This window comes from Amblyomma americanum, chromosome 3 (genome assembly GCF_052857255.1).
Source record: "Amblyomma americanum isolate KBUSLIRL-KWMA chromosome 3, ASM5285725v1, whole genome shotgun sequence".
NCBI classification, from domain to species: Eukaryota; Metazoa; Arthropoda; class Arachnida; order Ixodida; family Ixodidae; genus Amblyomma; species Amblyomma americanum.
Genome location: NC_135499.1, coordinates 217,963,796 through 217,984,925, shown reverse-complemented (window position 1 = coordinate 217,984,925; position 21,130 = coordinate 217,963,796). Strand labels below are relative to the sequence as shown.

At 50.8% G+C, this 21,130-nt stretch overlaps 2 protein-coding genes across 2 annotated transcripts; one reads left to right on the top strand and one right to left on the bottom strand.

Moving 5' to 3' along the window:
• The first annotated feature begins 563 nt into the window (after window positions 1-563).
• On the top strand, window positions 564-14,272 carry LOC144123643 (uncharacterized). The gene is made up of 6 exons (XM_077656439.1): window positions 564-641; window positions 8,396-8,500; window positions 11,864-11,926; window positions 12,003-12,077; window positions 14,037-14,090; window positions 14,147-14,272. Exons 2-6 carry the CDS (start codon window positions 8,401-8,403, stop codon window positions 14,176-14,178), a joined length of 324 nt encoding a protein of 107 aa, XP_077512565.1. The 5' UTR covers window positions 564-641; window positions 8,396-8,400; the 3' UTR covers window positions 14,179-14,272.
• Window positions 14,273-14,886: 614 nt separating this feature from the next.
• Window positions 14,887-19,348, bottom strand: LOC144124384 (solute carrier family 22 member 7-like). The gene is made up of 2 exons (XM_077657012.1): window positions 19,194-19,348; window positions 14,887-16,564 (listed from the first exon to the last, which is right to left on the bottom strand). The coding sequence occupies exons 1-2, from the start codon at window positions 19,346-19,348 to the stop codon at window positions 14,887-14,889; spliced, it is 1,833 nt and encodes a 610-aa protein (XP_077513138.1).
• Between the last annotated feature and the right edge of the window lie 1,782 nt (window positions 19,349-21,130).

The window sequence follows — 21,130 nt, the reverse complement described above, 5'->3', positions numbered from 1 at the left end:
CCATCTCTGCTTTTATGAGCTTTATGGAAGGAGAGGCCTTAACCAATGCCTTAACACAAGTTTGCATGAGCGCGACAGCCCACTATAAACGAGACATCGTGGCTCAATTTTTCTGTGAATGGCATTCCTGTGGTATGGAATTCTCAGGTCTAGTTGCAACACAAGCAACAGCGTATCCGAGAAATCATGAAAACCTCAATTAAATGCCGATACCCTTGAAATATGCGTCTTCTACATAAACCTCTTAGAAGCAGAAATCGCCTATCCTCAAGCATATCGGTTAACCTCTCGAAGTGGTTCACTGAAGTTTTGTTTTGTTGTTGTTGGCGGTTGTCGACAACCGTCAACAACAACAACAACAACAACATCGTTAGGCAAGCGCCGGCGCAGGCACGAGCGTTTTCTTGGTTTCCTTTTTATATCAGGAACCTGAATTCAGTCGACAGTATGCGCTTGTTCTGCGTCTCTGTCTTGCTGCTTCGCGCTGCTTTTGAACATGATCAGTACGGATTCATACTTGCATAAAGAGTAATCATTTTTGATGTTTGCTATTATTTTTGAAGGTGAGAAGAAGAGAGTGAGGAATAAAAAGAAAAGATGCCATTGACGGAAACCGCACCGTGGAGCCTGAACTGAAGAAGGTAGGGGCTTAGGTGCCGTCAGCAGCTGCATTCCGTTGCCGCCGTTGGCAGCCATCACAAAAATTTCACTGCCACTCTTCAGAATTCACCGCTTTTGACAGAGTCCTATTGCAGGTGCATGTTTTAAGGTGACGAGCGTATTTCACAGATTGCGATTGGAGATCATACACTGCTTCTTGCTCTTTCGCGCTGTCTTCATTTAAGTCCAGCTGGACAAAAACATTGTGTGCTATCGTCTTCTTATGGCGTGGTGGTGATGGTGGTAACAACTATTATAATTTGGATAGCCTTTCCGGCGAGACCATTAGAGCGTGGAAATTTCGGATTAGATGTAAAGTGGTTAAAATCGAAGTTTCTTGCGCTTTCCAGGAATCGATGGACGTGAAATGCAGTCCGTCAGTCAGTCCGTCAGGCAGGCGAAGGCTTTCCATTGCCTGAACACATACGTACGTGGTAGTTAACCCGCTTCTGAGACCATGTATCTACAGGGCCATGGCGGCCGCGGAATAACTTATCACCACACTCGGGTGTACAAGGCGGGAAAGAGAGCTGGCTTTATTTTGACAGTGTATTAGCTTCCATGCTGTCATATGCACATGGTAGATTTCGCCAGCGTAGGCTTCACTTTGGAGTTGAAGTGGTGCGGCGCATGTGCAGTGTATTATTGCTTTGAAAATTGCCAGCTCATCCCCATTGAGAGAGCTGAATTAGATCAGGTCGTAGGGCTTATTTCCGTCATTGTTTTTTTAGCTACAAACTTGTAGACGTGCTGTCCGGACGGAATATGAAACCACTTACAAGAGCGGCAGTCTGAGCCACGAGCGTCCCCGTGCGTAAGCAACCCTGTAAAATTTCCAGTCGATCTGACCGCTATGAGAACAGAGTTGGCATCCGTGCAAAGGTAATGGTAAAAAATTCAGAGACGATCATCACTTGATGCTGTGGATTTCTGCGGTAGCTGTTATGGTTATTCATGCTGATGATTATGATATGGACGATATTGTCACCGGCGAAAATACAGAGAACAAAGCTGTTCACTCGGGCGAGGTTTGCCAACACCGCCGCGCTCGTTCTGGACAAAGAAGACGTTCGGCCACGCGCTCGGGAACACAGTTCGACCTCCAGGTGGCGCCGGCAGAAAGTCAGCAGCGTGGCATTGCCCCTCCCATCTAAGAGGCATCGACTCGATGCCTAAGACGAAAGGTAATGGCGGGGTTGGGTCCGGGGCTAACGGGAATAAAACGGCTTCATTCGCGCCACGTGGACGACCTCGGACGTCGGGTGTCGAGAGGACCGGACAGTTCCTTGAGGGAGCACCTCGTAGGTCACCGCGCTGAGGCGGCGCAACACCTGGTACGGACCAAAGTAACGGCGAAGAAGCTTCTCGGAGCGCCCTCGCAAACGGATTGGGCTCCACACCCAGACTTGGTCACCGGGTGTGTAAAGCACCTCCCTGCGGCGGAGGTTGTAACGCTCGGCGTCGCGTTGTTGTTGGCACCGGATTCGCTGTCGAGCAACTTGGCGAGCAACTTCGGCGTCACGGACAAATTGGTCGGCATCCACGACAGAAGACGGAGTAGGATCCGGAAGAAGCATGGCGTCCAGCATGGTCAAAGCTTCGCGACCGTGCACCAAGTGGAAAGGAGTGAAGCGCGTCGTTTCGTGAAGCGCAGTGTTGTACGCGAACGTTATGTAAGGAAGTATCCGGTCCCAGTTCGCGTGGTCATCGTCGACATACATAGAAAGCATATCGGCAATTGTCTTGTTAAGCCGCTCAGTCAGTCCGTTGGTTTGCGGATGGTAAGCTGTTGTCTTTCGATGGCTGGTGCCACTGAGTCGAAGTACCTCGTTCGTAAGTGCCGACGTAAACGGGGTTCCCCTGTCAGTTAATACGACCGTTGGAGCTCCGTGACGAAGCACAATGTTATGAATGAAAAAACTTGCGACTTCGGCGGCGGTACCACGGGGAAGAGCCTTGGTCTCACAGTAGCGGCTGAGATAGTCAGTGGCAACAGCAATGTACCGGTTACCCATGGAAGACGCCGGAAACGGACCGAGTAAGTCCATGCCGACCTGTTGAAATGGGAGGCGCGGGGGATCGATAGGCTGCAGGAGCCCGGCTGGTTTAGTCGGTGGCGTCTTCCGGCGCTGACATTCTCGGCAGGTTCGGACGTAACGGCGGACAACCGCAGCAAGCTTGGGCCAGTAGTACTTGGTGCGTATGCGCGCCAACGTGCGGGAAAACCCGAGATGGCCCGAAGAAAGGTCGTCGTGGCACGCGCGCAGAACTTCGTCACGAAGCGCAGCTGGCACTGCAAGCAGATAGACAGTGTCCGTTGGGCCGCAGTTCTTTTTGTAGAGTACCCCATCGCGCAAGCAAAACGATGACAGTCCGCGCTTGAAGAGCCGAGGTGGAGATGGGGCGATTCCTTCAAGGTATTCTATGAGGGGCAGCAGGTCAGAATCGGCCCTTTGTTGTTGGGCAAGGGTGGACGTGGTGAGAGCACCAAGAAAAGCGGAATCGTCGTCGGACTCGTCAGTGGGGCACAGGATTGGGGCGCGGGATAGACAGTCAGCATCGCTGTGTTTCCGGCCAGACTTGTGCACGATGGTGACATCAAATTCTTGTAACCGAAGACTCCATCGAGCAAGCCGCCCCGAGGGATCCTTCAGGTTCGCCAACCAACAGAGTGAATGGTGGTCGCTCACGACCCGAAACGGGCGGCCATACAAGTACGGACGAAATTTCGTAACGGCCCACAGCACAGCTAGACATTCCTTTTCCGTTGTGGAATAATTGACTTCTGAACGGGACAAAGTGCGACTGGCGTAAGCAATCACGCGTTCTAGACCATCCTGCCGCTGAACAAGGACCGCGCCGAGGCCAACGTTACTAGCATCAGTGTGCAGTTCAGTGTCGGCCTCTTCGTCGAAGTGACCAAGCACAGGCGTACACTGCAGACGGGACTTGAGTTCTGTGAAGGCGCTGCCCTGGTCTTGGCCCCAGATGAAGGGTTCAGAATCCTTCGTCAGGCGGGTCAAAGGCTCTGCTAGCCGGGAGAAATTGGGAACAAACCGGCGATAGTACGCGCAGAGGCCCAAGAAACGACGCAGGCTCCGTTTGTCTGTTGGCTTAGGGAAGGCAGCTACGGCGGCCGTCTTTTCGGGATCTGGACTAACACCTCGTGCGCTGACAATGTGACCAAGAAACTTCAGCTCTTGAAATGCAAAGTGACATTTCTCTGGCTTGAGAGAGAGACCAGCGGAACGTATGGCCTCGAAAACAGCACGCAAGCGTTTCAGGTGCTCATCAAACGTGTCAGAGAAGATCACGACATCGTCAAGATATACGAGGCATGTCTGCCACTTCAGACCGGACAGCACGGTGTCCATCATTCGTTGGAACGTGGCAGGGGCCGAGCACAAGCCAAAAGGGAGTACCTTAAACTCGTATAAACCGTCAGGCGTAATAAAGGCGGTCTTCTCTCGGTCGCGTTCGTCGACCTCTATTTGCCAATACCCACTGCGGAGGTCAAGGGATGAAAAGAAGGTGGCATGGCGCAGGCGGTCTAGGGAATCATCAATGCGGGGCAGAGGGTACACATCTTTTTTCGTGACGGTATTCAGGCGTCTGTAATCGACGCAGAACCTGAGGGTGCCATCTTTCTTCGTGACGAGAACAACAGGCGATGCCCAGGGGCTCGTGGAAGGTTGGATGACGTCGTCCTGGAGCATCTGTGTAACTTGGCGGCGGATGGCATCGCGTTCTTTGGAAGACACGCGATAAGGGCGCTGGCAAATTGGTCTTTGGTCGTCAGCAACGACAATTCGATGCTTGGTAAGCGGCGTCTGTCGGACCTTGGAAGTTTCCGCAAAACAGTCGCGGAAGGAATCGATTAGGCTTTGCACGCAGTTTTTCTGACTGGCCGAGAGGTGCGGGTTCACGTCAGTCGGAATGGCTGTAGCCGTCGCGTCGGCGAGGTCTGACGTGGTGGATAAAGAGCACTGCCTCGTACACTCTCCAAGCTCGTCAAAATAAGCGACGACTTCTGACTTCGTCAAATGTTGCGGTTCACGAGTAAAGTTCGTGACTAAGATTTCGGTACCACCATTGGCAAGGTCTACTAGGCCTCGGGCGACACAAACTTGCCGAGCGAGTAGCAGGGACATGTTCGCTTCAGCAATGCCAAGAGCGCCGGTGCTGTCAGTACACTCGACTGTGACGAACTTGCTGGCTCGCGGAGGGATTGTTATGTGGTCGTCACATATGCGCAACATTACTTTACAGGGCTCGGTGGTAGTGTTAACGGCTCGCTGGGCGGAAAAAAGATACCATGAGTTCCTGAAGGTTTATGATCGCACCATACTCGTGAAGGAAATCCATGCCCAGTATGAGGTCCTTTGAACAGTCAGCTAACACGGCAAAGGAGCCGGTGAAAGTAAGACCACGGATTTGGATGCGGCAAGTGCAGACGCCGATTCGTGTCACGACATGGCCACCGGCAGTGCGGATCACGGGTCCACACCAAGGCGTCAGAACCTTACGGAGTGTCATGGCTAGCTCCCTGCTTATCACAGAAAAATCAGCGCCGGTATCGACGAGTGCGGTCAGTTCATAACTGTCGACGGTTACTAAAATTTCAGCGGAAACTAATCGTTCGCAGCACGTCGGTGAGGTCGTCGGATCGGGTCGTTGACGCTCGGGCCGTCGCGTCCAATCGTCGGGTGGAGGCTGTTGACTTCGTGCAGCGGCGGCGGCCCTACCCCCGGAGGACGCCGTCTTCAGTTTTCCCGCCGAGGGGACGTGCCTCCGAACTGACCAGAGGTTGAGGGCCGACTGGGCGTAGCAAAGCGCCTCGGGGATGACGATCGCGACTGTCGCCGCTGTGAGGTCGGGGGCGGCACTTGAGAGTTCAGGTACTCCTCTATGTCCCGCGGTCTTTCACCATAGCGCGGTCGAGGCGCGTCCGGTGGGAATCCTCTCAGACCCATCCGCCGGTACGGGCAATTCCGCAGAACATGGCCGGGCTCCCCGCAGTGGTAGCAGAGCGGACGATCGTTGGACGTTCGCCACACGTACGCTTTGCGGAATGGAGGGCACGGGTCCTGCTGCTGCTCGATGGGACGCACGCAACGATGGGGTGGTGGTTGTTCGGCAACGGGGCGAAACGCTTGCGGCGCCGAGGCAGGTCGGCGCAGGGCATCGCTGTAGGACATTACGTGCGGCTCCGAAAGGGGTGCTGGGGGTGGCTGCACCGCTCGCCGGATTTCGTCACGGAGAACATCGCCTGTCGAAGGTACGCTTTCTGACGGAGCACTCAAGTGGAGGTGTCGCAGTTCTTCGCGGACAATGCTCCGCACAAGCGCTCGCAGCGCCTCATCCCCGGGGCCTGGCAAGGACGTGCAGTACTGAGCGGCCGCTACATTTGCCTGACGGCCGTATTGGGCACTCCGTTCCTGCAAGGAACGTTCTATGGTCGTCGCTTCCTTGGCAAAGGCGGCGACAGTTCTCGGAGGGTCGCGCATGAGGCCAGCGAACAGCTGCTCCTTTACCCCACGCATAAGGTGCCTCACCTTTGTAGCTTCGGGCATGGCTGGGTCGGCCCGATTGAAGAGGCGGGTCATGTCCTCAATAAACATGGCCACGCTCTCGTTGGACTGCTGTGACCTGGAGCGAAGGGCAAGTTCGGCATTCTCCTTTCGCTCGCTCGAACTGAACGTGGCGAGCACCTCGCGGCGAAAAGCTGCCCAGTTAGAGAAGGACGCCTCGTGGTTCTCGAACCACGTTTTCGCCGAGTCTTGCAGTGCGAAGTACACGTTCAGCAGCTTTCGCTCGTCGTCCCATTGGTTGAACGCGGCCACACGGTCAAAACCGGCCAACCAATCTTCTACATCATCGAACCGGTCGCCGTGGAAGGATGGTGGCGACCGAGGTGCAAGAAAGACGAACGGCGGGGCACTGCCGAAGGACTGACCTGTCTGGCTGCCAGTGGCGGAAGTCATGGCCCGAGCAGGAATCGTGAGTGGCTCAAATTCGGGTTGCAGGCCTCGCAGGCGACGGCTCGCTTTGTGGACAGGTGTGGCGTCTGCTCGTCGGGGAGAAGCGTCAGGGATATCGTCCCGGTCAGCGTACATGGGATGATACCCAGCACGGCTCCACCAAAAATGTCACCGGCGAAAATACAGAGAACAAAGCTGTTCACTCGGGCGAGGTTTGCCAACACCGCCGCGCTCGTTCTGGACAAAGAAGACGTTCGGCCACGCGCTCGGGAACACAGTTCGACCTCCAGGTGGCGCCGGCAGAAAGTCAGCAGCTTGGCAATATATTAATTAACGTCGATGCAGATACGACCACTCTTCCAGGGCTGAGGTCCTTCATGAACCAAAATCAATAACAAATAGTACATGCAAAACCAAACGGCTTTTTGGTGAACTGACAGCAAAATTCACGCCTAGGCGCCACTATCAGCTGCTAGTCGTCTTCGCGTGGAAGCTTCTGCGTCTAGGTTATGAAACTCGGGCCGTCTCGCTGCTTGCGTTTCGTCTTGGTTTCCCTGGCAGCGTCAGGGTATACTCTTCGCCAGAGATCTTGTAACAGTCCAAAAATATTTGTCACATCCGACGGACGTTCCGTTAAGGACGTCCGCACGTCCGTACATTGACACGGATATTCAAAACTGGACTGCGTTCATACGTCCGGCGGACGTCCGGTATAGGCACAAGACGCTCAGGCCTGGTTCAGGCGTCCGACAGATATCCGTAGTTTCATTTCACGAAATCGGCGCTAAACTTTTCGATCGCGCTCGCAATGACGTCGTTGAGCATCTCATGAGCTCGTTGACTCTTTGCAAGGTCACGTGACTTTTGCCGGAGCTGAACGCAGTGTAGAATGCACATTGCATGTGACACAAGCTGCGATTGTTAACAACGATTGTTTTGTTAATAATTGTACTGTATAGTTGTTCGAATAATTGTTTGAAGATATTGCCACCTAGTGTTGCCAGGTGGCGCAAGCTGTCCGCGAAGACGATGAGGTTGCGATTGTGCTCTCGCGGATCGGCCGCCATTACCGTCTCCTCTTGCCGACTCCAGCTGTTGAAGCGTCTTCGCGGACAGCTTGCGCCACCTGGCAACACTAGGTGGCATTATTCCCCACCAAATTGTCACGGAGTTCTCACAGAGAGACGCTTCAACAGCTGGAGTCGGCAAGAGGAGACGGTAATGGCGGCCGATCCGCGAGAGCACAATCGCAACCTCATCGTCTTCGCGGACAGCTTGCGCCACCTGGCAACACTAGGTGGCAATATGTACTTACACTGTAATTTAGTTTGTAACCACTGCTGCCTTGTATGGGCCCCCAGGCGCACCTTTCAAGCTGTCGTAGAACAGCTTTTACGCCTGGGGGGCTTCAACCTCGAGTTGAAATAAATGCATTGACTTGACTTGAAGCACCAGTAGCCCACCCTCAGCTGATCAAGGCTCAGGGACCAAAGATGGCGGCAGTCTCAGAGGCGTCACCTGTCGTGCACAAAGCGGTTTATATAACCTTTTCGCATTCGCCGTTTTGAGCGAAGCCATATTTTCACTGAGCTGTACCAGCAGCGTTGTGATTGGCAGATTTCATGCAGGCACCTACTGCGCATGGTCAGCACAGTCTAACATGCACGCACAATCGACCAAGTTGTGAACAATGAAAATGCATATAGCCGCTGCTGAACCTTACCAGAAAGCATTAGGAGCCTATTTGCTTTCAGGAGCCATGGAGCACGTATCGCGGATCTGCTTTTACGCCGTCACGTACGCCTGCATGCTGACACTTCTAGAGGGAGCAAAGTTTGACGAATGCGGCCAGAAGCCTGGTAAGTTCTAGGCGCGCAGTTGTTGGTGTTGATACCAAGTAAGTTGATGCTAGTGATACAAAGAGTAAAAAAAAAGGATGAATACTGTTCACAAATAAACGATTATTTTTTTTTCACTAACAGGCATTTTGCAGTACATATCGTTCAGCTGTTATTTCCTGACGTACGCAAAGACTGCGTCTAGGATTAGCATTTTTATTGAGTGACACTCTTTCTCTTGATAATTTCACACAAAACAGATGCAAATTACCAGTACTTGGATATGTACATTTGTGGTCGCTACACCAGAATTATTTAATTTGGCTGATCACCTAAGATGGTATGAGCGCGAACTTATGAGTAAATGCGCTCATTTTGTTTTATTTCCCTCATTAATGCTTGCATACACATTAGACTCTTAAAGAAGGAGATTGTATGGCCAGGAAGGTCTCCCTGCCTTTCAAGCCGTTATCTCCTACTACGCCGATAAGCGCCAGCAGTAATGCCGACGCGAGCCACTGCGGGGGGTGCAGGTGTAGTGACCGCGGCGAAGGCCGCCTCGATGGGCGCCTCCATTCTGGCGAAGTGCGGCCGCAGCCTCCTGCTCAAGTACGCCATCGACACGGAGGTGCTCTCGAGGGTGAGCAGCACACGTGGGGCCGAACATTGCTGGCATGACTTTCATCGAGGCGATCACCCAGCCCTTGGTCCGTATTCTAACTCTGATCTCCCGAAGGATCGACTCCTCGAAGCGTTTACCCATTGACTGAAGCAAAAAGAAAAAAAAAGCGGTCGTGGCGCTCTCTGCTCAGCTGCAATAGTCGTGTCCAACATTCTTAGACAAAAATTTTGTATTATGAAAAATTGTAAGGTACTGTTATGGAAATATTGAAGGTAATGGTTCATTCTTCTGATGTGTTGCCAAATCTTTGTTTTAAACTTTTTCAATCGCTCGCATGGCGCAGTTAAGACTGCCTTAGAAAACCAATAAGGAAAGCTTTTGACGATACCTAGAACGTAAATAGCAAAAAAATGCAAACCTGTTGGGAGAAGATCTGCGGATATATTGATTATTATAGTGAAATCTTACAAAATTTAAAAAAAAATTTACGTTCCTAACTCTTTCCCGTTCAAAGATTCTTTTGTCCGGAGTAGTTGGGTATGCAAGGAACAATAAGCTGTAACGAGAAGTGCCGTGGTGCAGTCACACCGTCTGCGCCTCTTTCGCTGTTAACAACTGAGTGCACGTGCATTTGGACTGCGCCGCACATGCGCAGTAATTTGCCTAATGTTGTTAAATCCGCCATTTGGAACACTGCAGCTGCAGCATCGCCGCGCCCAGAAGGAAGTAATTAAAAAGATGCTTGAATGCGTGACTCTCGCCGCACTCACGTAAAAAAAAATTTAAAGCACAACAAATAAAAAAAAATTATGTCACGGTGAAATCATTGTTTTGGTTAAATAGGCCTAGAAGCAGTTTGTAGGCATTACCGAAAAAAAAGTAACTAAGAACGTTACTAGTTACGCTAGAAAAAAAAGGAACGCGTTACCACCCTACGTTACCTACAAAAAATGTAACGCGTTACCGTTGCTGTTACCGGAAAAGAGTACCGCATGTACGTTACTTCGCCGTTACTCCATGCTATAAATTTTAATTAGTGCGCCTTCGCTGCAACAACTCACGATACCAATTTTATAAAACTCCTGTTCCACATAAAACTTCTAGCCTAAACAACGATTATACCCGAAATCTTGAATTAGCGAGAATACTTCGCACAAATGTGCAGGAGCTTAGCAATGTTATAGCAGCCTAAAGTTGCCTGTTACTCTGTGGCACATGTTGAAGCCATTTTCTGAATGTCGTATTAAACACAAAATGACACTTCATCATCAATTCTAACTTCACAAAGAAAACATCGCTGAACTCTCAACGAATTTAAAGGAATTATGAAAAATGTGATGTTTCAAAATGCTCAGCATGCTTGAAGCTTCCACTCTTTTGAGAGTTGTGTGTGTGAGTGGTTTGGGAAGGGGAGGTAGGTGAAGGCAAGTGTGTGAATGCGTGTTCGTGCACGTGTTTCTTTATAGGTATTCTGTCTTTTTTTTTTAGTTGGGCGCGTCGTCAAGGGCAGGTGTTTTCTGGCATGCAGCAAGGGTCGTCGAGAGCACCTGTACATTTTGTTTATTTGCAACATTACTTTAGGTGCACTGCGCTTTTTTTTTTCTGAAAAAGAGGCGGAGAGGGGGACAATTGGAATAAAAAGTAGATAGTAACGTCACACCTCCCGTTACCGAAAAAAGTTAACGGAAGTACGTTACCCGTTACAGTTCCAAAATGGTAACGAGTACGTTACTAAGTTACCGAAAAAAGTAACGCGTTACCGGTAACGCCGTTACTTATAACGCGTTACAGCCAACACTGCCTAGAAGTATACTGTTACGCAGAGGAAAGCACGAAGACGTGACAGGCACATTGAAAGCGAATATATACCGTTACATAACAGAGGATGACGAAACGGGCAGTGAGGCGATGGAGCGCTCGCGCTAGGCCCTGCTTCCATTAAATCGCGTCGTCACCATCTGTCAAGTCCTTTTCATTTTTTGCTTGCCGCTGCACAACATTTAGTGGAGGTGTGGGACACGGCCAGCACATCACAGAGCTTCGGATTAGTCACGTCGGAACTGCCACAACGTCTCAATCTTGTTAATCACGGAGAACCGCTATCGTTCCTTTAATTAAAGAAAGTAGTGCTTCTAGCGAATTAAGTCGCCGCGGTGGCTCATTGGTTATGGTGCTCGGCTGCTGACCCGAAAGAGGCGGTTTGATCCCGGCCGTGGCGGTTGCATTTCGATGGAGGCGAAGTTCTAGAGGCCCGTGTACTGTGCGATGTCAGTGCACGTTAAAGAACCCCGGGTGGTCGAATTTTGCGGTGCTACCGTGGAAGGAGGAGAGTGTGGCGACTGTGAGGAATGCGCAATCGGAGTGTGGCTACCAAGGGAACCACCCTCCGGGTGGTAAACGTTGGAGGAGGAGGATGTGGCGAGAACTTTAGAATGTGCAGTCGGCTTGCCACAGGAACCACGCAGAGGGTAGTTATGTAAGGAGGACGGTTACCGCGGAAAGAGAGTATGGTGAGACCCGAGTGGCTTAACCGGAAGGTGGTACTGCTGGAACCATCCGAAGGGTGGTTAGCGTGGAAAGGAGGAGGGTATGGCGAGAACGGAGGAATGCGCAATGGTGGTTGCCACGGAGAGAACTGGGAAAGTGATACCCGTGGAAGGAGGAGAGAGAGTAATACTACAACAGGTGTCGCCGAATCTCGCTTTACATTGTGGCAACCGCCTTGTGAGTGTTTTGAATTGGGATTGTGCGCTTGGGTGCAGGGGTTCTCGGAGACCTGTGTAATGCTTCAACTGTGCAACGCTTACCACGACAGTCTGCGCAAGGTGAGTGCGAAGAACTTTTTCGCTCCAACGTCGTGTGGGCAGGAATTGTAGTTACACTCCCTACTGCTACTTTCAGAAGAGAAAGAAGTTTGTAGATGCGATGGCGCATTGCTTCCTGAGTGGCTTCCATTTCATTGCGAAGAGCTCTCCGGTAAGTAATAGTTTCGTAATAGTTCGAAGACTCAAGGACAGAAGTGTAGAACGGGAAGGGCACGCGCTACCTTTAAACAATTCATTCACTGAAGCACTCAGATGCTGGCTGCCGTTCTGCGCATCCGCTAAGCCATTTCCTTCACAATAGCGCATTTTGTAATCATAACGGCATTGACAAAAAGGCGAGAATGCAGAATAATCCGAGGAACAACCATGATAAACGACGAAGATAAAATTTCTCGAAACAAGAGTCCTCTTTGTGATACATGTGCACCGAGGGCGCGCTTTGCTGCTTCTGAATATACAGCTCAGCTTCCCATCATGTTTTCCGATAGCCAGTGCGTTTCGCAGCATGTCTTATCAACGAGCCCAAATCACCACTCTCCTGGTGATTCCTGAGGTAGTATTTTTCCCGGCCTCAAGTACGAAACAAAAGATACAAGAACTTGAGGTGACACTTCAGCTCCGCCTTAAGGGTATGACGCGTTAGCGCTAATGGGTCCCTTCAGAGGCTGAATGGTCACCCTCTCTTGTTTATCACTTCGCAGTCACAGGTACTGTTCTTTCTTTCAACATCACATAACTCTTAACCTACCCTTAAGAGAACAATGCGACAGCAGTGGAGATTCGGCCGCCGCGGCGGCTCAGTGCATGGCTATGGCACTCAGCTGCTGGCCCAAAAGACGCGCGTTCGATCCCGGCCGCGGCGATCGAATTTCGATGGAGGCTCGTGTTTCTGTACGATGTCAGTGCACGTTAAAGAACCCCAAGTGGTCGAAATTTGCATAGCCCTTCACTACGGCGTCCCTCGTAGCCAGAGTTGCTTCGGGACGTTAAACCCCCATAAACCATAAACCAGCATTAGAGGTCCCTCCCATGCAAGTACTCCTCCACTGTCGTCTAGGTCCTGCCTACATGCCCATGCATATATACGGAAATGGTCACTCTATTTCATAGATCCTACATTCTTAAATCGCGGGAAGTCCTCACACCACTCCTGGAACAGTGATGTGCCTCTGCCACGGCAGGTGCTGTCTCACACACAGCCACCGTGACCTTGTGATGACGTCACAAGGTCACGTGGCCTTGGTGGCAGGTGTGCCACTTGCTTTTTCGCTGCGCCTGTGAATGGCTCTTCGCCAAATCTGCACTTCTGGGAATTGAACCTGCCATCCTGAAAAGTGAATGCATACGTCTGTCCGCCATCTGGCATCCGATGTGGATAGTTTTTCTTCTTGCTTAGTGTTCATCAGATTGGGTTCTATTTAGGCACGCCACGAGCCCCTGCAAACGGTATTTGACCGTTGTGTGGGCCGCCAAGTTTTGCTGGACAGAGAGAGAACAGTATATTACTGTGCCTCCATGGGCAGCTAGAGGAGGAAGAGTGGCGCCTCTTGATCAGACGATGCATGCATTGTTAAAATGCACCTTTATAAAGCTGCGATTTTCTTCTGACTATATGGTCAAGGCCGTGGCATGAACATCCTGAAACTCAGAAGGTCCCGCCCGTAATGCATTTATAAGGCCCGGCTCACATATTTATCAACCACCACCAATGCAGCGCGGCGCGTCTCAAGACGGAGCAATTCGGCTTCGTGTTCGAGCTCAGTTTCGGCTTCGTATCTGGCCTCAAGTTCGCCGCAATTTCCGATCGGTTTTTGCCTGAATTCACAGAGAATGGAAGCTAAAAGTATATAAAGCTTAAAGAAATACTGCCATGCACTGGATATATAGGTATATGAACGTTAGGCTGCTATTTACATGCTTGCAGGTGCGCGCGTACGCGATCGCCTGCTGGTCCGAACATCAGTTGCGCAAATCCGCACAAGTTTATTAGCATGCGTAGAAGCTCTAGGGGGCAGTGCAGATTGCTGGAACGCCACAGCCTGATCGATGTTCCCACTATATTGTTGGGAGCACTTATATATAAAAAATTTCATTGTCTTTTTTTTTCTAGGAACTTGCCGACACGTTTTCAGGAAGTCTGGAGGAAATAATGAACTCAACAGCGGTAAGCGGAAGTTTAAAAGATTAAGGGACAAATAAACCATGCTTTTATTTTTACAGCGCTGCATCAAAGGAGACTTCCTCGGGAGTGACATTAAAATATCGCTAGCAATGGTGCGCTACGTGCGCTCAGTGATATTCATGAATGGGAAGGGCTGACAAAGTCACCTGGGTCTTGGACTGAAGACTTCACCTCCTTTGCTTAAACGATCATCTTCTTATACATCTCAATAAATGTTTATTCTCTATTCAGACCGCCGCAATCAGAAGACACCATGAGGACAAGAAGAAACTATGATGCCAAAGTTATGACGAGGCAGCAAATAGTTTAACGTCGCTCACCAGCTTATTGCGCACTGAACAAAACAGCCGCTGTTCAGGGGCATGCAAACTCCTTATATATTGAATATTCACAATCATGAAAAACAAAGCAGTATAATTATCACACAATAAGCAAGAGTACATAGCTGCAATGCAGTCTTAATTCAAAAATATGTAAAGATTAAAAGCTGCAGTTCGTTCGTGATCGCGAAAACCTTAGAAGTCATTATTATGGAAGTTTTTTATCCTGACCTTGCTGCTCGCGCATCATCTAGAGTTGACTATAGCAAAAGCTACAACAGCATTATTTATCAGTGCTTAAAGACACCAAAAGAAGAAACCACTGATGTGAACATACCATTGGTAACGAATAGACATCGTGCGCAGAAATTAGAACGTGGCGGAGATTACACTTGACAAGCGACTGCGACGTTAAAAGAATTCGTACGAAATTTTTCTAAATTTTTCTGGGCCACTGCTTAAGGTCCTAAGTCCTCCAACGTTTGCAGCATCATGCGATGTTTGGTCTCTGGAAGTAGTCTGATCGAAAAGATGGCGCTGAATATCATCAGGAAGCACAGGAGACTGGCGGCAGTCGGAGACACTTGCAACTGCAGCTGAGACAAAAGTGGCCCCAGTGTCGCTCCGAGCTGTCCACAGAAGTAGGTGAAAGAGGAGCCGGTGCAACGAACGACGGTCGGGTACAATTCGAGTGTGAAGATGACCACGATCATGGCCTCCCCGAGGAGGGTGCACATGATGATCTCGCCGACGACCCAAGTCAGTCCGCCCTCGTCCAGGGGCCGCAGACAGCCGTACAGCAGCACCAGGCAGCACGTCAGCGGCAGCGCGAGGGACAGCAGGCTCTTGCGTGCACTGGCCGACAAGAGCATCCATGTCAGAATTACGGAGGCTGTCCTCATGACTGCGAGAAACGCCGCGTGCCAGACGCTGCTCGGTCTTCCGGTCAGACCCATACCATACAAGGCGAGCATCAGGTTGAACCAAATCCAACAGAGCGCGGAGGTTCGCTTCCGTATCTCCCTGGTGGTCAGAAAGCTGACGCAGTTCATCCTGGGCAGCAGCGATGACGCGGGGAAGCTCGAGACGGTGAAGAACAGGTTCTCCCCGTCTACCTGGTGATGGTTCCAAGCGGCGGCACGCTGCACGACCCTCTCGGCTTGATCAGTGTTGTTAGATACTAGAAGCCAGCAGAGGGACTCATTCAGCAAGCAGAGCCCTGGCAGAAGTGCGAACGTCAGAAAGAAGGACACCAGGTTCACCGCCCTGTAGTCCGTCGACGCAAGGCTTAGCCCCTGAGCAATCAGGCTTGCAACGGATACCGCAGTCATGACAAGGCAAAAGTAACGCTCCTTGTACTTGTCACCCGAGCTCTCGAACAGAACGACGACCATGGCCATGTCGAGGACGCTCAGCGACGCCGCCAGCAAAATCCGGGCGACGACGAATTCGAGGAAGGTCTGCGCCACCATACTGGTCCCCGCAGATGCGACAGAGATGACGGTGCAAATGTACACAGCAGGAAGTCGGCCAATCCTGTCCGAAATCTGGCCGAAAAAGAGAACCATGATAACAACGCCCACTCTGTTGTAGACGAAGGCGACGGTCACGTACCAGGCACGATCGCAAACCAAATTCCATTGGCTGACAATAGTGGTGGCGCCCGGCAGCAAGTCGTATTCCCATTCGTCGCACGCCACCTCTACGCGCGTGCCGTTGCGATCGAGTGCGACAGGATCGTACATGCTGCACTGGCTGTAGCTACCGTCGGGTCGCCGTGGGATGCTCTTCTCTTTCCACTGGTCGACGCTGATGTTGGCGCCCCGGGGTGGGCGGCACCAGTGGTCGACGGGAATCAGGAACGTTTGCGCGGACATGTGGTGCATGATGACCAGGGTGGCGGAGACGTGCGTGAAAGCCACGATGAGCCACTGGAATATGCCGTTGCCCAGGATTCTGTCCAGGTCGAAGGGAACCTGCGCGCTCGTGCTCGGGAAGGCGCGCCGAGGCGGAAGGTTCGTGTTGCTGGTGGCAGGCTGGAAGTTAGACTCCCCTGAAGGGGCGATCGTGTCCTGGCACATGGAACTGTCCACGAGGGTGAAGGTCTCCGGCTGGGTTCCCTCGTTTATTCCTGTTCTGGAAGGGTTAAAAACAAACCGTCATGCTCTGCGTACATTGGCTGCGAGACATTTCTTGCGCGTGTATTCTACGCCCTGCTGTAAAAAAAACGCTCTTAGCCAGCACTGTGTTACTTCCCTTCTCCTCTCTCAAAATGTGCTAGGAGTGCTTTATTTGCAAGAAGGAAAGAACACAGCAGATGAGTTATTTCTAATGTTCAGACAAGACAAAGAAGAATGAAACGCAGCGAAAATATTGCAGGCATCGACAATGCAGTAAAACATAACGAAGTGTCGTGGATGTTGTGTAACAGAAGCCTAATGCAGCAGGCGCAGGAACTATATACGAAGCGTCTATACAGCTGCCTGAAAACTCAGACGAGTCGCATGAGCAATTGCGACCAGACAAGGTAGACTTTAGGTGGCCGTAGACGCTGCGATGAATTGTATTACGGTACATTTATGGAGCATAGAAGGGCAGCTCCGATACCTCATACTGAAAATAAGCACGAAATATCGAACCGAATAGTCGGGTGCCTGGGCTTCGATACCGCTGCAATGTACCGACTTCGGGATGGAGGAGGAACGTACTCTCTGTGGTCGCTAGCCCTCGTCATATTCGAGGCTAACCTGCGTGACGTGAACCTACGCCATCGCTATCCTCCTCTAATGAGCAGCCGCGGTGGCTTAGGGGTTATTGTGCTCAGCTACCGACCCGAAAGACGCGGGTTTGATCCCGGCCACGGCGGTCGCGTTTTGATAGAGGCGAATAGCTGGCGGCCCATGTACCGTGCGATGGCAGTGCACGTTAAAAAAACCCCAGGTACATTCTAAATTATCCGGAGCCCTCCACTACGCCGTCCCTCATAGCCCGAGTCGCTTTGGGACGTACTAAGTAAAAGCACACCAAACCTCCTCTAGTTGATGAAAAGTCTACTGATAGCAAGAGAGGCGGTAAGGGCAGCATGGTTACTTTTGGCTGAGAAGGTACTAAGTTGTGGTAGTATTTATCCCTCCGGAATCACCTCAGATGCTCCGGTCGCAGCAGAATACTGTTGTCTCCAAGGCTGACATTTGCGCGGTGGTGTCATATATATTATGGTGCGTACAGCCAGCTACACAAATAAAGCGCTTAATACTAGCAGAGCTATGGTCGGTTGCTGGACATGTGATCACACAGATTATAACTAAGAGTCGCGGTCTTCCCTGTGTTAATGCATAAGGCTTATAATACAGAGTGCATTCAGCAGCTCCATGCACCGGTCATCGATCTGCTGTCTGCTCTCTGCTGTCTGCAGTAAACGATCTGCGGTAAAAAGTCATACGAGATCGCGCACTTCTCAGACTAGGATGACCCGCGGGGAAAGTCTGCTCTGGCAAGTGGTCGCCCGAAGTAAAGCGGTCGCGGCTGGCTTGGCGTTGGCCATGGTTGAAAATTGCCGCTCATGCTCATTTGTAGTTTTTCATTCATAGATCCCCATCTTTGTGTTTGAAGCGCAGTAAAGTGCCGATGACTTGCTTTTTCTTGAAAGTGACGGTGCACGGTAGAGGAAGCGAGAGATATAACTGAAGTCAGATGGTTCACCAGTCTCTTAGCAGAAACGGGGCAGCATTGAGCAAGTTTCGTGCGGTTCTGTCAACCCTTAAAGTAACTTTAACATCGATCCAAAGATTTTTATTTTTAGGTTCTGCGTTTGCGTTATGTAGTCAAGCCATTATAAGATGCATGTTCGCCCTTAATTAGTTGTTTCATCTCTCGTTCATTTTTTTTTTCACTCTAGGGATCTTGGCGCTAAAACCTTATGCCCAGCAGTCAGCAATAATTGTGGAAGCTCAATTTCCTTTTTTGCCTTTGCAACCCTCGAGCCCGGCTGAAATTAGCAAAGCGTGCTTTTTAGCAGTATACCTAATCAGCTGAGCAGGCTAGAGACATTAGAAGAAAAAAACACTAGCGTTCGAACGCGTGAGCCGACATCAGGCTTTAAGAAGACACCCATAATTTTTAGTTTCTCCTCAAGAGAAGACTCACGCAACCATAATACAGTTAAGGAAGTGCGCAGGGGTTGCCGTTTGGTGCATTTCACGTGCGCTTGGGATGTTCTGATGGAAAGAATGTCAATGATCAACGCAGCAACTGTTTAGCGAAGCTTCAAAAATGTGTAGTACCAGCTGTGCCCCATGGAAGGAAGCGCGCGTTTCTTTGCGCCAAGTGGGTGTGAAAGCGCAGTACACTCAAAGAAATCCAGCAGTGCTTCTTCTTCAACATCATCATCATCAGCCTGACTACGCCCACTGCAGGGCAAAGACCTCTCTCGTGTATCTCCAATTAACCCTGTCTTTGCCAGCAGCGCCCAACGTATGGCCGCGAACTTCTTAATCTCATCTGCCCACCTAACTTTCTGCCGCCCCCTGCTACGCTCGCCTTCTCCTGGAATCCACTCCGTTACCCTTAAGGAGCAGCGGTTATCTTGCCTTCGCAGCAGTGCGTACTACACTTCTAACGGCAGAAATATGATTACATATAGCCTGAGCACGCCCGCACGGCTGCAAAGGAAGGCTACACAGCCTTCCACTGTAGCCGTCCGAGCCGAACGACCAAGCTCAGGTGGATGCTTAGCGTTGTAAAATGCAGGTTTCCGATTGATCACCTCGAGGACTCGCTCCAAGAGCTCAAGTCGATGGTCACCAGCTTCTTGGGGCCCTTCGTCGACGACTTGAGCCGGGCGGAAGGCAGCTCCGTTGCTTCCGAGCCAAGTCCGTTCTTAGACGCCGCGCTTTCGCCGCCGCTGCTTCTCCTGGACATGATCTTCCTCTTTGAAGGCTGCAGCTGCGCCACAGCGCGAACTGCAATCACGTGAAGCCGTCTCGTTCTTCTTCTGGTGCCTGCTGCGCCACATAGCGCCTAAATCGCGCCACTTTCAAAACTTCGCCCTTAGTGCAGCGTCTTTTGTAGACCAGCTGATGGAGATGATTTAGACGATGGTGGAAATTACGTTTCTCAATGTTTCGTACGTGATGTGTCACTCTATGTATCCAAGCCTTCAAAAGAAAGGCGTCTTTCTGGAACTTTCCTTCCTCCACGGACGTCAGCTGTGTGTACTGACGTCAGTAGGCGCTGGCATCGAGTATCTAGACATTCTAAGCGTCAGCTACCGGCAGCGCCCTGTAACGTTTGAAAAGCTTTTGAGCAGTTAAACGAGACAGGTTGTGCGACATGGTGAGCTCCTTTCCACCACCATGATTTCAAATTTGTGATTTTTAAAAAATACTTGAGTGAGTGGGATGTTAAAATACGAGGGTCCGAGCAGAATTTTGAAGAGGATATTTCATGAAGTCTGGCTTCAGCCTCTGGTGGTGTAAGCGCAGACACAGAAAGCAGATAGATGCGGCTTATTAGAGGAATTTACCGAGGGCGCTAGCTTTGGCGGCAAAGCAAGTGGACAACACTGGCGTTTTCTTGCGAGCCTGGGGCCAGTGCAAGGGGGGAACATCATTCCGTCATGAAATGACGTTCCGCTGAGCAAAAAACTGAAGGCTCCACTATGTCGCCAATGGCAGCTTTACGTAGTCGCACGTAAAGATGAGGAGGCAGCCAAACGTGTCGCTAAGACTGATGAAGAGCGGGCGAGTGTTATCGCACTTTAGACAGCGAAAGCAGCGAGGGACGCTGGACCGCAGCTCATCATGGAAAGCAGAAGCGGCTTAATGCGGCGGCACTTAATGTTCCAAAAACGGCTAAGGAAGCCGCGTACGCAGTCCAAGAAAAGCCGCTGATGGCGGAGACTCCTCAAGTCGCGAAAGCAGAAAGGGAGTCCATGCCCTTATTTCCATATTCTGTATTTGTACATAGTGTATATTGTCACCCTACCCTATCGTCTCTTACTATCGCTCTCCCTTTCCTTTCCTCTCCATGTTCTTTTTCTCGCGCTATAGGTGCAGCTCAGATGCTTCAGGTTTGGATGGCAGGTGCCGCGGCTAGCAACACCTTTCCTTTCGTTATTTCATTAATAAATAGCCACTAACAGCTACAACAACATGCCCGCTCCTTGGCTCGAAGAACAGAAGTATGCGAAGCCAGGGGCATGTTCAGCAGCCAAGGGTGCTGGCCTTCGCCGGTGTGCGGCTACCACCATTTTTGAGCCGTCCTAAAATGTACGCCTTTCCTGTAATGCATTTCATCTTGGTACCTACTCTCGACGACGAGATAGGCGCCATCTTTTATTGTTATTTTTTGGTGGGGGAAGGGGCGTGGAGGGGGAGGGGGAAATTATCAGAAACGCAGACTTCAGGAATAATTTACAAGCCGCGAGGACTGTGAAGGTTATCTGGCTTTGCAGCATCGAACGGCCCGGAGGATTAGAAGACGACAAAGGCCAAGAGAAATGAAGCTTGAAGTTATACATTTCCCACAGTTTCGCATATACTGATTCTAAAATATGTCTCGATTGAACATCTGATGTGCGGACTCAGCAGCCATTTTTTTACATCTCGTTGGGCCATTTTTGTATTTATTTTCATTTTATTGTCAATACCTCAAATGCCCCTGTGCAGGGGTATTACATGGGGGGTGGGGTTTCACGATGAC

Coding starts and splice junctions, on each gene's coding strand:
- LOC144123643 (XM_077656439.1), top strand. CDS start 8,401: ATGGAGCACGTATCGCGGATCTGCTTTTACGCCGTCACGTACGCCTGC. Junction 12,078..14,036: donor TCATTGCGAAGAGCTCTCCG/GTAAGTAATAGT, acceptor TTTTTTTTCTAG/GAACTTGCCGACACGTTTTC. Junction 14,091..14,146: donor AAATAATGAACTCAACAGCG/GTAAGCGGAAGT, acceptor TTATTTTTACAG/CGCTGCATCAAAGGAGACTT.
- LOC144124384 (XM_077657012.1), bottom strand. CDS start 19,348: ATGTCCAGGAGAAGCAGCGGCGGCGAAAGCGCGGCGTCTAAGAACGGA. Junction 16,565..19,193: donor TCTTGGAGCGAGTCCTCGAG/GTGATCAATCGG, acceptor TAACCCTTCCAG/AACAGGAATAAACGAGGGAA.